The sequence below is a fragment of the Coffea eugenioides genome, chromosome 11, assembly GCF_003713205.1.
Source record: "Coffea eugenioides isolate CCC68of chromosome 11, Ceug_1.0, whole genome shotgun sequence".
Taxonomy (NCBI): domain Eukaryota; kingdom Viridiplantae; phylum Streptophyta; class Magnoliopsida; order Gentianales; family Rubiaceae; genus Coffea; species Coffea eugenioides.
The window spans coordinates 35,477,058-35,491,720 of NC_040045.1; the positions used below are offsets into that span (position 1 = coordinate 35,477,058).

The 14,663-nt window shown below is 40.7% G+C and overlaps 1 protein-coding gene across 1 annotated transcript; it reads right to left on the reverse strand.

The window, feature by feature from the left end:
• Window positions 1–1,888: 1,888 nt before the first annotated feature.
• LOC113752417 (receptor-like protein EIX2) lies at window positions 1,889–4,918 on the reverse strand. The gene is made up of 2 exons (XM_027296528.1): window positions 3,176–4,918; window positions 1,889–2,205 (listed from the first exon to the last, which is right to left on the reverse strand). The coding sequence occupies exon 1, from the start codon at window positions 4,916–4,918 to the stop codon at window positions 3,176–3,178; it is 1,743 nt and encodes a 580-aa protein (XP_027152329.1). The 3' UTR covers window positions 1,889–2,205.
• Between the last annotated feature and the right edge of the window lie 9,745 nt (window positions 4,919–14,663).

The following is a 14,663-nucleotide window of genomic DNA, read 5'->3' on the forward strand; positions in this document are numbered from 1 at the left end:
AGTCAGCGGGAAGACTTGGATATGGATGGTACGGAACTTAGAAGTAGCAGTTGTGTTAACATGGATGGTACAGAGTATGAGATGGCAATGTAATACTTCATTATGCAAGGAGAAAATTGGAATAACAAATAATGATAGAATTTTTTAACACAAATTACAACTATTTGTCAAAAAACTCTTGAAAATACTCCCAAAATTATTTCCTTCGCTGGAGCTCGTTTTTCCTTGAATTAAGTTTAGTTTAATTATTATTAACTTGCATTGATTGTTTATTTTCATTTTCAATTGTCCAGACTCCCCCAATTACTTCTCATTTGGAAAGAAACAAATTTTCCTCCTAATCCCTATGAAGACGACGCTATTTGCCATTGTACTTGTTTACATCTTTGAGAGCAAGATTTTATTATTGCACAGACCTAACAACTATCAGATGGATTCGGTGGTAAGGAGAAGAGAGTACAAGTAAGAGATTTTGGATTGAAAACCTTCTACTTACACTAAAATAAAAAAATACACTAAAATAAAACAAAGTGAGAAAATCTCTAGTTACTATGTTTGATCAAACAATGTTACAATGGCGCAACAGCGCAATTGTTTACGATGGAAAGTTTTAAAGAAGATGACGGTTGATTTTTTTCGTCTCTGCATTTGTAGATAGAAAAGCATATTTTGGGAAAATCAAAGCAACATTTTGCTAATCTTATTTGGGTTTGTTTATGTAAGCATTAAAATATGAGAGCCAAGAGTAATTCTCGATGCCTATTGCTAACTTTTGCAATTGTGTTATACCTCAAAGGGGTTATAATGTGAAATTAATTTGACAGAATAATACTTTCGTGTAAAATTCGATGGATCTTTGCACCTATTCAGTTTAATTGATTTGCAGAAAAATGTGAGAAAGTCACTTCAAAAGTAGTTCTTGAGCATTTTTTTGGATAAATTACATTTTACCTCCTGTGGTTTACCTCTTTTTTTTACATAACCCCTCTATGGTTTCAAAAGCTATACATAACTCTCTTATATTTTGGATTAAAGTGTCAAAGTGACGGAAATAGTCACTCGTAATGGAACTTCTAAAAATGTCGAACCATAAGGGGGTTATGTATAGTTTTTGAAACTATAGGGGGTTATATAAAAAGGGTAAACCACGGGAGGTAAAATATAATTTACCCTTTTTTTTTTGAAGCGATAGGAATTGTATTGATAAATTCATAACTTTATACTTGTAGAGCAACGGCTCCAAGAGACCATTCAAAAGTGTTAGACACTTTGAGGATTGTTCCATTCCTCATCACCACAAATGCCAATTGCATAAGTACTAACAAATTTATTTATATTGTCATTTGCTATATCTAAACAAAATGAACAATTTTGAAACAAAGAGTTTAAATTGTTGATGTCATCTATCAGGGTTCTGTCCAATTCTTTCCTTAGCCTTGATCAAAGCTATTCTTACTCAACGCCACAAACACCGGCGATGTTGAAGTTGAGAATTGTTAATAGTAAATTTTGAGGTAAACTCTGCAATTTATACAATATATTGGCCAACCCCTTTTTTCTTTTAAATGCGTTTATGAGCTGAACAAGTGGGTTGAAGATGGCAGTGAAATTGTGAAGACAAATTTGGTTAAAGATTGGGAGTCAAATTATGTTCTACTGAATTGTGAAATTTGAGAAATGAAAACAAATAAAGTGAATTCTGTATTGCTACTTATTTACCTAGACAAATCGATAATCCAAAATATAAGAACTATCTTTCTGGAAATCACTTTTCTTACCTTACTATTTTCCATTATTAACCAAACCATCAAGAATTCAGCATTTCTAAGGAATTTACCCACCGAACAACTTCGCTACAGAAGCAGTAATTGCAAAGCCAACAGCGATATCATAGCAAGTACCTTATCATAAGCATAAATGGAGTCAAGCAATTATTCTGCATAAGTTTTTTTGTTTATGGAAGTCTCTTGTCAGGCAAAACAAAATACTAAAATTTTTTAGGCATACAATCCATAGCAAATAAAAGGAGGTCTAATTTTCATATTATATCAGCGGATGCCAATCAAAACTGAAAAACAGCAAGCACTCAAAATATAATCATACAAAATACAGTGAAACTACAACTGCTTCTCAAATCACATAGAAGAAATTGGTCATTCTGAGAGCCAAACAACAGCTGCAGCAAGCACTTGAATGATTGTGGGCCTATCAGATTGGAAGATAACAAAGTACTAATATTAGTAAATTTTCTCTGTGCCAATTTCATTCATAACCAACCAAAAAAAAGAGATATATATCTATGAAAAGTCAACATTGTCTGGTCTAAAATATAAAAATTGCCAAATCTTTATTCCTTGCAGTGGTGGAGGAGGTAGAAAACTAATCTAGGAAGGGCAAAATATATATCAGCATTGCATGAATATAAAAATTTATTCATCTAGAATAATCACTGATTCAAAAGTAGCTAAAAAACATTAATTAGTAGTTTGTAAGAGTTTCTGGGAGAAAAGCTAGATTGTAAACCAATTAGAAATTAAATAACCACATCAACTATTAGCATAAATTACTATAGAATTCTTCTAAAGCATAAAACCGTTGACAGAAAATTAGATTAGTGAACAAGATAAACAATCTAAATTGTTCGACATCGAATATTTATCCGTTCAAATGCTAACAGTAAAGTCATAAATAAAAAAATCAATGAGATTCTTGTAATATCGATTTTAATGAAACATAAGAAAATGTAATGTAAGTATGAATAATATAACAGAATTATTAGATTTCAAACTTTTTAGAGAGTTGAAACAATTGCTAGTAGAAAGAGAGAGGTTTTGGGATCAAAATTTTCAAAAGGTAAGGAAAGGAAATATTTGGTTTCCAATCACAAGATAGTTTATTGGGAAAAAATTCCTTCGAAAGATATTGATTTGATGTTAGAATCGCCTTGTTTTAGTTAATTGGTAACAGGCATCTACTACTTTACGTTACAATTGCTACGTTATTCTTTTATTAATATAATTTATTAAGCTTCTTTGTTTGGGAAAAAAAATCTTTAGAAATCTTTGGAAAAACAAGTCACAAATCACAATCGGTGTATAAAAGTGAAAAAAGTTAAGTGTGCGAGTTAAGTGTTAGATGTGAGAAACAGAGTATAAGTGCTTTTATAGGAACTTACTCAACGGAAATTCCTCCTCAGGCGAGTAGTCTTTACCCATATTTTGTCACAGGCACTTTCTATAAACTTGAAGTATGCATAGCGCCATGACTTCTTGAAGAGAAGGATTCCCAAAACTCCCGACAGCCCGGCAGCAAAACCCGGTCCTATTCCAGCATAAAACCAAGACCAATCAAACTCGCTGTGGCCTTTATCATCATGAATGGGCCCATTTTTGGTAGGCGATTTGTGTTCCCAGCAGTTGTTTGGGAGCGGTTTGCCACAAAGTCCACTGTTTCCTTCATAGATGGATGGATCGGTCAAGGTCTGAAGTTGATTTCCTGATGGTATTGGCCCTGAAAGTTTATTGTGTGACAAATTCAGAGAGTTCAATGAGTACAAATCAGATAAGCTTTCGGGGATTGCACCGAAGAGTGCATTCATTGATAGATCAAGTGTTTCAAGTTGCTTCAAGTTGCCAATCTTCTCGGGGATCCTTCCAGTCAAATGATTTTGTGAAAGATTCAAAACTTGCAATTGAACCAGCTCCATTATCTCATCAGGGATCTCACCAACTAAATTATTTGCTGAGAGGCTTACGGATTTAACAAACCGAAGCCTTTCTGGTGAATACTCAACTTCTCTTCCTCCCTTAATGTCTTGAAAGATTTCGTCTGAAAAAATTTTGTAACCTCCATCTATCCCTAGTACCATGGCACTAATGTTGTTAAAGCAGTGAGGAATAAATCCACTCAAGTTATTATGTGCTAAGTTTAGCAGTTGAAGTTGTGAGAGTTGGCAGAGTGTATCAGAAATAGGTCCATGGAAGTTATTTGACTGAAATCTTAGACACATTAAATTTGATAACCTTTCCCCAATCCAAGCTGGTATAATATCCTTCAGTTCATTGTCTCCGAGATCAAGAATTTTCAAATTTCTCAGATGCTGCATTGAGGCAGGGAGCTTCCCAACCAATTTGTTTCCATTCAAAAGTAGCTTAGAAAGTCCCCACAAGTTACCCAGTGAACTCGGAATTTGACCGGATAAACTGTTATTTGCCAAGTTTAGGAACTCCAGGTCTCGCAAGTTTCCTAGACACAGAGGAACTCTTTCGGACAGAAGATTGTTGGATAGATCCAATTCTGATAAATATTCCATCTTGCACAAGTCTTCAGGGATAGTACCTGTGAAACGGTTATCGTTTAGGAAGAGAGACCGTACAACCGAAGTTTGACCAACTTCAAGCTGCGGAATATGTCCAGTAAGAAAATTGTGTGAAAGATCTAAAACTGAAATATCCAACGGAAACGGTTTCAGAGATCCGTCCAATTTGTTGGAGCTTAGAGATATATATCGATAACGTAATAAATAGTCAACGGAAGCTATTTGACTATGCTTCAACTGTTTGAACTCCAAAGGATTTCCAGTTAGGCTGTTGCTGGAGAGTTCTAAAATCGGAATATTATAACAAAGCACTCGAAACCAGCTGGGTATGGCATCTGAAATGCTCGCGTTCTGCAAGTCTAACACCTCAAGCTCCTTCTGCAGCCGAAGCCAAGCTGGAAACCTGGGTCCCACCATGATGGATTGCATCCGAATTTCATGGAGTTGAAATGGAGGAACCCACGAGGAGCTCACGTTCAGAGCGAGTGAGTTTCCGGCTAGGTCCAGTGACTCTAGCTCTCGGAGTTTTGCAAAATGGTCTTCAGATAGGACACCAGTTAATGAATTGTAACCAACTTCAAATGCTTGTAGCTTCGTCATGACAGGTCGTCAACCTGTGCAATAATAAAATTAAACCTAATTGCCAGTTAAAATGACCAAAACCCAATTCCAAGTACTGGAGCAGGGACTCTAGGTGTGCAATGGGTTACTTGATTCACCCTGTTCCCGAAGAGTTTGCTTGATCCGATATACCCGAATGGAATGGTTATTCCTTTTCACAAATGATTAGGAATTTGTAGACAGGGCAAGTAGGGTCGTATCCACAGAGACTGGGTATATTTGTTTCTTAAGAAATCCAAAGTAACACAGGGGGTGATTTTGTAGGAACGACGATAATTAAATAAATTCAAATGAGAAAGTAAAAATAAATAATTAACTAGAAATTAAACCACAATTTACTGAACTCAGGATAACAATAGTTAAAGGCCTCAATTAATTAAAATAAGGAAACAATCAAAAATAAAATAAAGTAGGTAATTAAAAGTCAAATGGCAATCCACTACAATCAAGGAAATATTAACTAAAGATCTAGCCAAGAAATAACTTCAGCAATGGTTCACCTAATCGATCATTGATGCAAAGCAATCCCAATTATTTTATAATAAATAGGTTATAACTACCAAACAAGCGATGGCAGTCAACCCCTCCTTACTGTGTCGGTGATCAAGGTACGCCCGTTAATCACTGCTCTAATTGAGAAATAATCCTAGGTACGCCCGTAGAATTTAATTCCCCAACTGCCTTACGTATTAGAGGAGCCCTATTCTAACCAAATAACACACTACCAGGGTTATTTTAGATTAGCCCGCGTATCCCCCTGACACGAATCTAATCGTGCCAGTTGTCACTATTTTGAGGTAATTAAACAATTACGGATTTAATACCCCAATTGACAATAGATTACCAAACCAATTAATTATCCGGATCCAAGACAATCAACTAATTAAATAATCATAAGCATAGTAATTAGGGAATACACGAATACCAATAAATAAAAGGGAAAGATTAAATTAAATCGATCTCACAATTTACAGGTGTCCCAAAGCATCCGTCGTTTCTTGACTAGAACGAGGGGATTAGCTCATATTGGATGAACTAAGCCCGCGGGAAATTCCAGCAAAAGTCACGGCCGTTGTATGCATTTCAAGAGCCGCAATTCGTCAAACACTTGGAAAGCGAATGTAAGGCACGGGTAACAATTGAAGCTTTCTAATTGTTCCTAGTATTCGTAAAGCAAATTCACTCCAGAAGTACAGTGAGGAAAAGTCAAAGAAAGTGGGCTTCAATTCCTTGCTCCTGACATGCGTGGAGACAAGCCAATGCAAGACTACAATAAACTAACAAGGAAAAGTCAAGAATTGGAGCTAAGCTCCCCTGCCATGCGCAGGAATCCCAAAAGTAAAAAGTAAAGCTTCAAAGAAAAGTCAACAATTCTTCCTAAGCTAAAGACGGAAAATCCATCACAAAAGCCAGCTCTCTTTTTGATCCCTTTTTCCCCCTTCTTATTGCGGCGGCTCACCAGGAGAGGAGAGCCCTCCGTCCGTCCTTTCTTCCGGAAATTTACCAAAATGGGCATGACATCTCCTCTTCCAAAAGTGCCCCTGGGACAAGCTTTATCATCTGAAATCTTTTTTTCCAATTTGGCACCTGTTATCATATTCATATTCTACTCCCTGAAATAAACGTCAAATACTAAAAGTGAGTAGAATCCAGCAAATAAATCCACATCAAGTCAGGTAATAGGAGGAATTAATAATAAAATAAATGAATAAATTGCAACCTATCAATTCCCCCCACACCTAAACCATGCTTGTCCTCAAGCATAAGAAAAGTAAACGAATCACCAAAATTCGATGATGGCCATTGCCCAATCTCCTATATTGCCAAGATATTCAAGAGAAAGACATATATCGAGCATTGGTGATTAAAATCCAAGAAGCCTCCCCCCGGTTAGCCCCTAAACTGCAAATTCCTTCAATTTCCAGGTTAACTATTCTAAGAAAAAGGAATGGCACGCAACATTTATCAGCTAATGGTCCAAATATTCACACAAGTCCCCATATTAAGTCCATAAACCAGCAAGCCTTCCCTATTATTTATTCTCTCTTTTTTTTTTTTTTTTCTTTTTGTTTTTTTTGTTTTTTTCTTTTTTTGTTTTGTTTTTTTTAAAGCAATAATAATTAACACAAAAAGACTTAGTCTCTAGCCGCCGGGGCCTTTTGACGCGAACTCCAACATTTTTAGATGAAGGAGCCCGGTTACTCAGCTCCTACCGCTATACGACCACGTACTCATAGAAAGTACCACCTTTTGACGCGAGAATCGACACTTTTAGGTGCAGATCCCCGGTTACTCAGTAGTGACTAATAGCGGAGTACAGTCCAGATTATTCACAGCCAAACAAAGCCAAAAACACGAAATACCAACACTAGCAACTAAGCATAGGGGCAGCTCGCCTCATTATTGCCAAACATGGAGAACTGGAGTCAATATTGGACCAGTTCACCTTAAAATGCCAACAGTCATTCCCAACGCCTAGAAAAGTTAACAAAGAAATCAAAAGAGCCAAGCAATCCGATATTCACCAAGGAGATATCTTGGATCCAACCACATCAACCCGATACATACTTATTTTAAAAACTTGGCAAAAGTAGAATTAGAGTCAATGAGCCAACATCCAATCAATTTTTTTTTCTCTTTTTTTTTCTGTTTTTTTTTTTCAGGAGAGATAAGCACCAAGAAGAAAGAAAGAAAATGAGCAACTAGAAATAAAACTAAAAACTAAAGAAAACTAAAAACACTAGCACCCATTAGACCCCCCCACACCTATAGGACACATTGTCCTCAATGTGACAAATAACCAACAAAAGTGGGTGAGAGGACAGCAACACTTCCCTGAAATCCGGTCAAAGAGGTGGGCGAGGTGGAGCTGGAGGAGGAAAGCCCGTATGATGCAGAAATTGCGCCAAATTCTGTGCTATGCCCGCTACATTGAGGTCGACGTTGAGCATTCGAGCCTCCAAATTCTGAACCCGCTCCGGAGTTGTTGCCATTCAGTTGACCCATATGGTGGAGGTGGCGCAGAAGATGACGGCCCAGCGGTGTCCTCGGCCGACCCAGGGAATGAAGAGTGCCCCGCCTGCGTTGAAGGCCGTGCACCCGGAGCTCGAACTGGGCCTGGAGGGGTAAACTGGTGGAAACCATTGGGCAGGCGCTCGACGACTCCCATTTTCTCTAAGCAGTTCACGTCCAGGAGCTCCATCTCGAAAGCCAAATGTAAGTCGTGGTCCTCCAGACTAAGAACTCCCAACTGCGTCGCCAAGTGGGTAATGTAGGACCCAAGAATCAGAGGTTTGTTCTTCTTGGTCAAAACAGTCTTGAACTGTGCAGCCAACCAACACCCCAAGTTGACCTTGATATTGTTCTTCATACTCCAGAGGAAGAAAAACTCAGGTCGAGAGAGTATACCGGAGCTGTCCTTGCGCCCTGAGTAGCTGTAGGCTAAGAATCGCTGAACATAGCGGGCACTAGGATCCTTAAGAAAGGAGCTCCTAGACCTAGAAGGGTCGTAGCGGTGTCGATCGACTGACATTTCCTCCCACACATCATGGTATTGGGAGAGAAATGGCTCTATGTAATCACAGGCACTCTCCGCATACTCCCTAGTTTCAGCATACTCTCTCGTGATAAATCCAAATGCCAGATTGAACTGGGTAATGGAAAAGTTGAACTCCCTACCCATTAGACGGAAATGAATGACATTTGGTGTTTCAACGGTGTATCTCGTAGGCAACTCGAACTCAAAGGTGGAGTAAAACTCCCGAATCAGCTCAACAAAAGCAGGGCAGGAGATATCAAGATACGGGCACCACCCAATGGCGGTAAACATCTGATTGACCTCCTCACGTATACGCAGGGCAGTCATAGTGATTTTGTGACAAGATTTGCAGGGTATAATACGCCTCTCACAGACCTTAGCGTATCTCTGCCGATCGGCGGGTCTGGTAAATGTTAAGTGCCCCCCAAAGTGAGCAGGTGTATCTACCTGAGCACCCCTACCCCTACCCAAACGAGTTCGAACACTAGAAGAGGAGGGTAGGTTGGTAGGGGAGTTGACCGGAATAGAGGCTTGTGGAGGGGGTTGAGACTGAGAGGTCCTAGACCTAGAGGAGGATTTCGGTCTCACCATTCCCCCCAAAGTAAGTTCAAGGCAACAGAAAATCCGACAAGTATAGAAACCAGCAATTGACAAAGCAAAAATCTCCCAGTAGTAACCCAGCCAATAGCAAACAAAAGAGTTCCAGCAAGTAATCAACAAGCAATTCAGAAATATCTCAACTAAAATCTCAAGAGAAACCCCAGCGAGTTATCCAGCAATTCAAGCAATATCCCCAAGCAATGTGATGGTCAAAATGTCATCTCCAAATTGAACAAATAATCAGAGCATTGCAACACATTGAAAATCTCAATAAACGGCTCCAGTTGGCCAAGAAAAATTGCTACCTCCCAATCAAACAAGTGCATTATTCTAGCGCACCCCAAAATTCCAAGAAATGGCTCCAGTTGGCCAATTAATTTCACAATGTCACCCAACTCAGGAGAAATAGCAATTCCACACAAAAATAGTCAAACCAGTACCACTGGCGAAAAATCTTTCAAATATGCACAATTTGCTACCAAATATCACCGGCTAACACTGAAAAATTGAGGGCAAGTGTCAAATACCTCCACAGGGACTACCCCAGGCGGCAGACAGAGAAGCGGCGTTGAAGCTGGTGGTCGAGCGGGGCGGCGCTCGCGTCGGCGTGCGCAGCGGCGACGGCGCGCGAGGATGGAGTTTCGTGGGGAGGTTGCGTGCGGGCTTGGGCTGAAGACGCGGCGCGCGCTAGGGCTTCGCTGCGGCAGGGCGAGCAGGAGGCGGCGACTGGCGGCGCGCGGCTGGAATTTCAACAGCGGCGGCGTCGATGGAGATCTTGTAGTGGCTGTGCTGCTCGGCGGCTGGCTGTGCGAGGATGGGGGCTGCGTGCGGCTGCTCGCGGCTGGTGATCTGGCGGTGGAGAGCAGCGGCGAAGGGCGGCGGCGGCTTGGGCTGGTCGAGCGTGCGGCGGGCGAAGAGAGCAGGAGAGCAGCAGGGGAGAAAGAAAGAAAAGAGAAAGAAAGAAAGAAAGAAAAAGAAAGGAAAGAAAGAAAAGAAAAGAAGGAAAAGAAAAAGGAATTTTTCTTTTTTTTTTTTTACTTTAGGCTACGGTTTAGAGGACAAATTTTTCTTCTTCTTGTTTTCTTCTTTTTTATTTTTTTTTTTAGTTTTTAATTTAGTATTATTATTATCATATTTAATTGAGGAAAGAAAAAAAAAATGTTTTTTTTTTACTTGAATAAATGAAATGATAATAATAGTTTTTCTATATTTTTCATTTTTTTTTTTTAAATCCTACCTTTCCCCGAACGTGACGCGGGCGTCAAGAGGGCTCCCAGAAGTTTCAGAATTTCCTGATCGTCCTGCACGTCACACGCGGCACGTCATGAGGACAGGAGAGCTCCCAGAAGTTTCAGAATTTCCTGATCGTGAGCGCCCTGCACGTCACCACGCGGGCACGTCATGAGGACAGGAGAGCTCCCAGAAGTTTGAAGTTTCTGATTCCTGCCCGTCATCACGCGGGCGCGTCATGACTGAAGGTCACCTACAAATCAGCAAAAACGAAAACTAACACCCAAAATCAGTCAAATTCAGGGAAAGCAGATTTAAACTATGCTACAAAACCAACAAACAATTAAAAGAAATAATTAGGTTGCCTCCCAATGAGCGCCTTTCTTTAATGTCTTTGGCTAGACATGGTAAAGTGTCACTGATTAGGACACGGTGGTGCGTCAAGCCTTATTGTCTCCACCTCTCTACCTGAAAATCCTTCGTAATAATATTTGAGACGGTGTCCATTCACCACAAATTTGTTGTCTGTCTTAGCACTCCGGATCTCAACTGCACCATAGGGAAAAACACGAGTAACAATGAAAGGTCCAATCCAACGGGAACGTAGCTTACTTGGGAATAGCTTGAGCCTGGATTGGTACAGGAGGACCTTCTGACCAACCTCAAATGTTTTTCTTGAAATTTGTTGGTCATGAAATGCCCGGCTTTTCTCTTTATAAATCAAGGCGTTTTCGTATGCTTCGTTCCGGATCTCCTCCAATTCTTGCAAATCCAACTTCCGTTGAGCACCGGCCTCCTCTAAATTCATATTGCATTGCTTTATCGCCCAAAAAGCCTTATGCTCGAATTCCACTGGAAGATGACACGGCTTCCCAAATACCAACCGGTACGGTGACATCCCTATAGGAGTCTTGTACGCCGTCCTATAGGCCCAAAGTGCATCTTCCAACCTTTGGCTCCAGTCTTTCCTATCAGGGCGCACCATTTTCTCTAAAATGGACTTAATCTCCCGATTTGTCACCTCCGCCTGACCATTGGTCTGAGGGTGGTATGACGTTGAGACCCTGTGGAGTACACCATACTTGCGAAACAACGCAGCTATGGTTCTGTTGCAAAAGTGCGTTCCCCTATCACTGACAATAGCTCTAGGCATTCCAAACCGCACAAAGATATTAGACCTGATAAAATCTGCAACTACTCTCGAATCATTAGTTCGAGTGGCCTTAGCCTCCACCCATTTAGACACATAATCAACCGCCAGCAAAATATATAAAAAACCAAATGAAGTAGGAAAAGGCCCCATGAAATCTATACCCCAGACATCAAAAATTTCAACAAAAATCAACGGGACCTGGGGCATTTGATCTCTACGGGCTATATTACCTACCCTTTGACAGCGATCACATGACTTACAAAACACATAGGCATCCTTAAATAATGAAGGCCAATAAAATCCACTTTCCAAAACCTTATGAGCAGTTCTCTTAGGTCCAAAATGACCTCCACAGGCAAAAGCATGACAAAAAGCTAAAATTGATTGAAATTCCACTTCACTTACACATCTCCTCATTATTTGGTCTGCACACCTTTTCCATAGGTACGGGTCGTCCCAGATGAAGTACTTGGCGTCACTCTTCAATTTATCCTTCTTCGATTTTGGCCAACCTGCAGGAAAATCACCCGTTACTAGATAATTGACTAAATCAGCATACCAAGGCAATTGAGAATTTAAGGAAAATAAATGCTCTTCAGGGAATGCATCTTTCAATGGCTCCTTATCCTCCCCAATTGGTATGCGACTTAAATGGTCTGCTACTAGATTTTCTGAGCCTTTCTTGTCCTTTATCTCCAGGTCAAATTCCTGTAGTAGCAATATCCACCTGATGAGTCTCGGCTTTGCATCTTTCTTGGTCATTAGGTACCTTAATGCTGCATGGTCAGAAAATACAATTACTTTAGCACCTAGCAAATATGACCTAAATTTTTCCAAAGCAAAAATAACTGCAAGAAGCTCCTTCTCAGTGGTGGAATAATTCAACTGGGCTCCATTCAAGGCCCGGGATGCGTAATAGATGACATGAGCTGCCTTCCCTACTCTTTGCCCCAATACAGCCCCAATAGCATGATCACTGGCATCGCACATGATCTCAAATGGCAAATTCCAATCGGGGGGTTGGATGATTGGGGGTGAAGTCAGCAATTCCTTCAGCTTGTTAAAGGCCTTCTCACATTTGTCATTGAATTCGAAGGTCACATCCTTTTGTAGAAGTTGGAACAACGGGGCTCCAATTTTTGAAAAATCCTTGATGAACCTTCGATAAAAACTTGCATGTCCAAGAAAAGAACGCACCTCCCGCACACTCGCGGGGTAAGGTAATGCAGAAATAATGTCTATTTTAGCCTTGTCAACTTCTATGCCCTTAGACGATACAATATGACCTAGGACTATTCCGTGCTCAACCATAAAATGACATTTTTCCCAATTTAGCACAAGATTAGTCTCTATACACCTTATCAGGATCAATTTCAGGTTATCTAAACACGTATCAAAACTATCACCATACACACTGAAATCATCCATGAAAACTTCAATAATTTTCTCCACGTATTCAGAAAAAATACTCACCATACACCTTTGGAAAGTCGCAGGTGCATTGCACAACCCAAATGGCATTCGTCTGTAGGCAAAGGTCCCGAACGGGCACGTGAAAGTTGTCTTCTCTTGATCCTCCGGGGCAATTGCTATCTGAAAGTATCCTGAAAATCCATCCAAAAAGCAATAATAAGCTCTACCAGCTAAACGTTCAACCATTTGGTCAATGAAAGGGAGAGGGAAGTGGTCCTTTTTAGTGACGGCGTTCAGCCTACGGTAGTCTATACACTGCCTCCATCCAGTGGGTTTGCGCACTGGCACGAGCTCACCCGTTTGGTTGGCTTCTACCGTTACTCCTGCCTTCTTCGGGACTACCTGGACCGGACTCACCCAAGGGCTATCAGATATTGCAAAGATGATCCCCACATCTAGCAGTTTTAGAATCTCTTTCTTTACAACTTCCATCATGAGGGGGTTGAGCCTTCTTTGAGCCTGCCTAACAGGTTTGGCATCGTCTTCTAGCCTAATCCGGTGCATACAGATGGTCGGGCTTATCCCCTTAATGTCTGCGATTGTCCAGCCTATCGCCTCTTTATGCTCCCGAAGGACCCGGATCAATTTCTCTTCCTGGATTTTTGACAGTGCCGACGAGATAATCACCGGGAGTGTCTCATTATCACCCAAATATGCATATCTCAGGTGCTCTGGTAGAGGTTTCAACTCCAGTACAGGCGCCTGCACCACAGATGGCAATACCCTCTGATGAGGCTCGGGAGTAAAAATAGGTAAGACTTCATACCTTTTCGTGGTGGTCTGCAATGAGTGTAATGCACCTATTGTGCATTTTAAATCCTCACTCCACTCCACCTGAGGAGTTGTCTCCAACTCGAGGTGCTTGGTTAAAGCCACCTCCAGCTCATCCCTGCCATCAGTTTCAAACACTTCCTGCACTACAGGATCAATAGCACTCACAGAGAAAACTGAGCTAAAGTTGGAGTTCGAGGGGTATTTCATAGTATCAAAAATATTAAAATGCACAATTTCCCCATCAAACTCCATGGACAAGGTACCCTTATTAACATCAATTTTCGTCTGTGCAGTGCTCATAAAAGGTCTACCCAATAACAAAGGTGAGGGATCAGGGGAGTGATCATCATCCATATCCAGTACATAAAAATCAGCTGGAAACACCAAATCATTAACTTTTACCAATACATCTTCAACCAACCCATCAGGATATGCATTAGTTCGGTCAGCTAATTGAATGATAATTCCAGTTTCTTTTAATGGACCTAATTTTAGAGAAGCATAGATAGACTTAGGCATGACATTAATTGATGCTCCCAGATCCAACATGGCCCTTCTGATCACAGTATTACCTATCCTACAGGGAATAGTAAACATACCTGGGTCCCCGCACTTCGGTGGGAGCTTTCTCTGCAGGACCGCTGACACATTCTCCCCAACAATAACCCGTTCATCCCCTCTCAATCGCCTTTGGTTGACACACAAGTCCCTTAGGAACTTGGCATATTTTGGTACTTGTTTGATGGCGTCTAAGAGGGGGATATTTATCTCAACCTTGCGAAAAACCTCCAAGATTTCCCTCTCCTTATCCTGCTTCTTTGATTTTTCCAACCTGCTAGGAAAAGGAGGCGGGTTAGTCCTAACTGTAATTGTTGGGTCAGGAAGTACCTGTGGATCTGCACCATTGCTGTCCTCCCTTTCGAGCTCACTTTCGATCTTCTCTTCATCCTTGTCCT

Coding starts and splice junctions, on each gene's coding strand:
- LOC113752417 (XM_027296528.1), bottom strand. CDS start 4,918: ATGACGAAGCTACAAGCATTTGAAGTTGGTTACAATTCATTAACTGGT.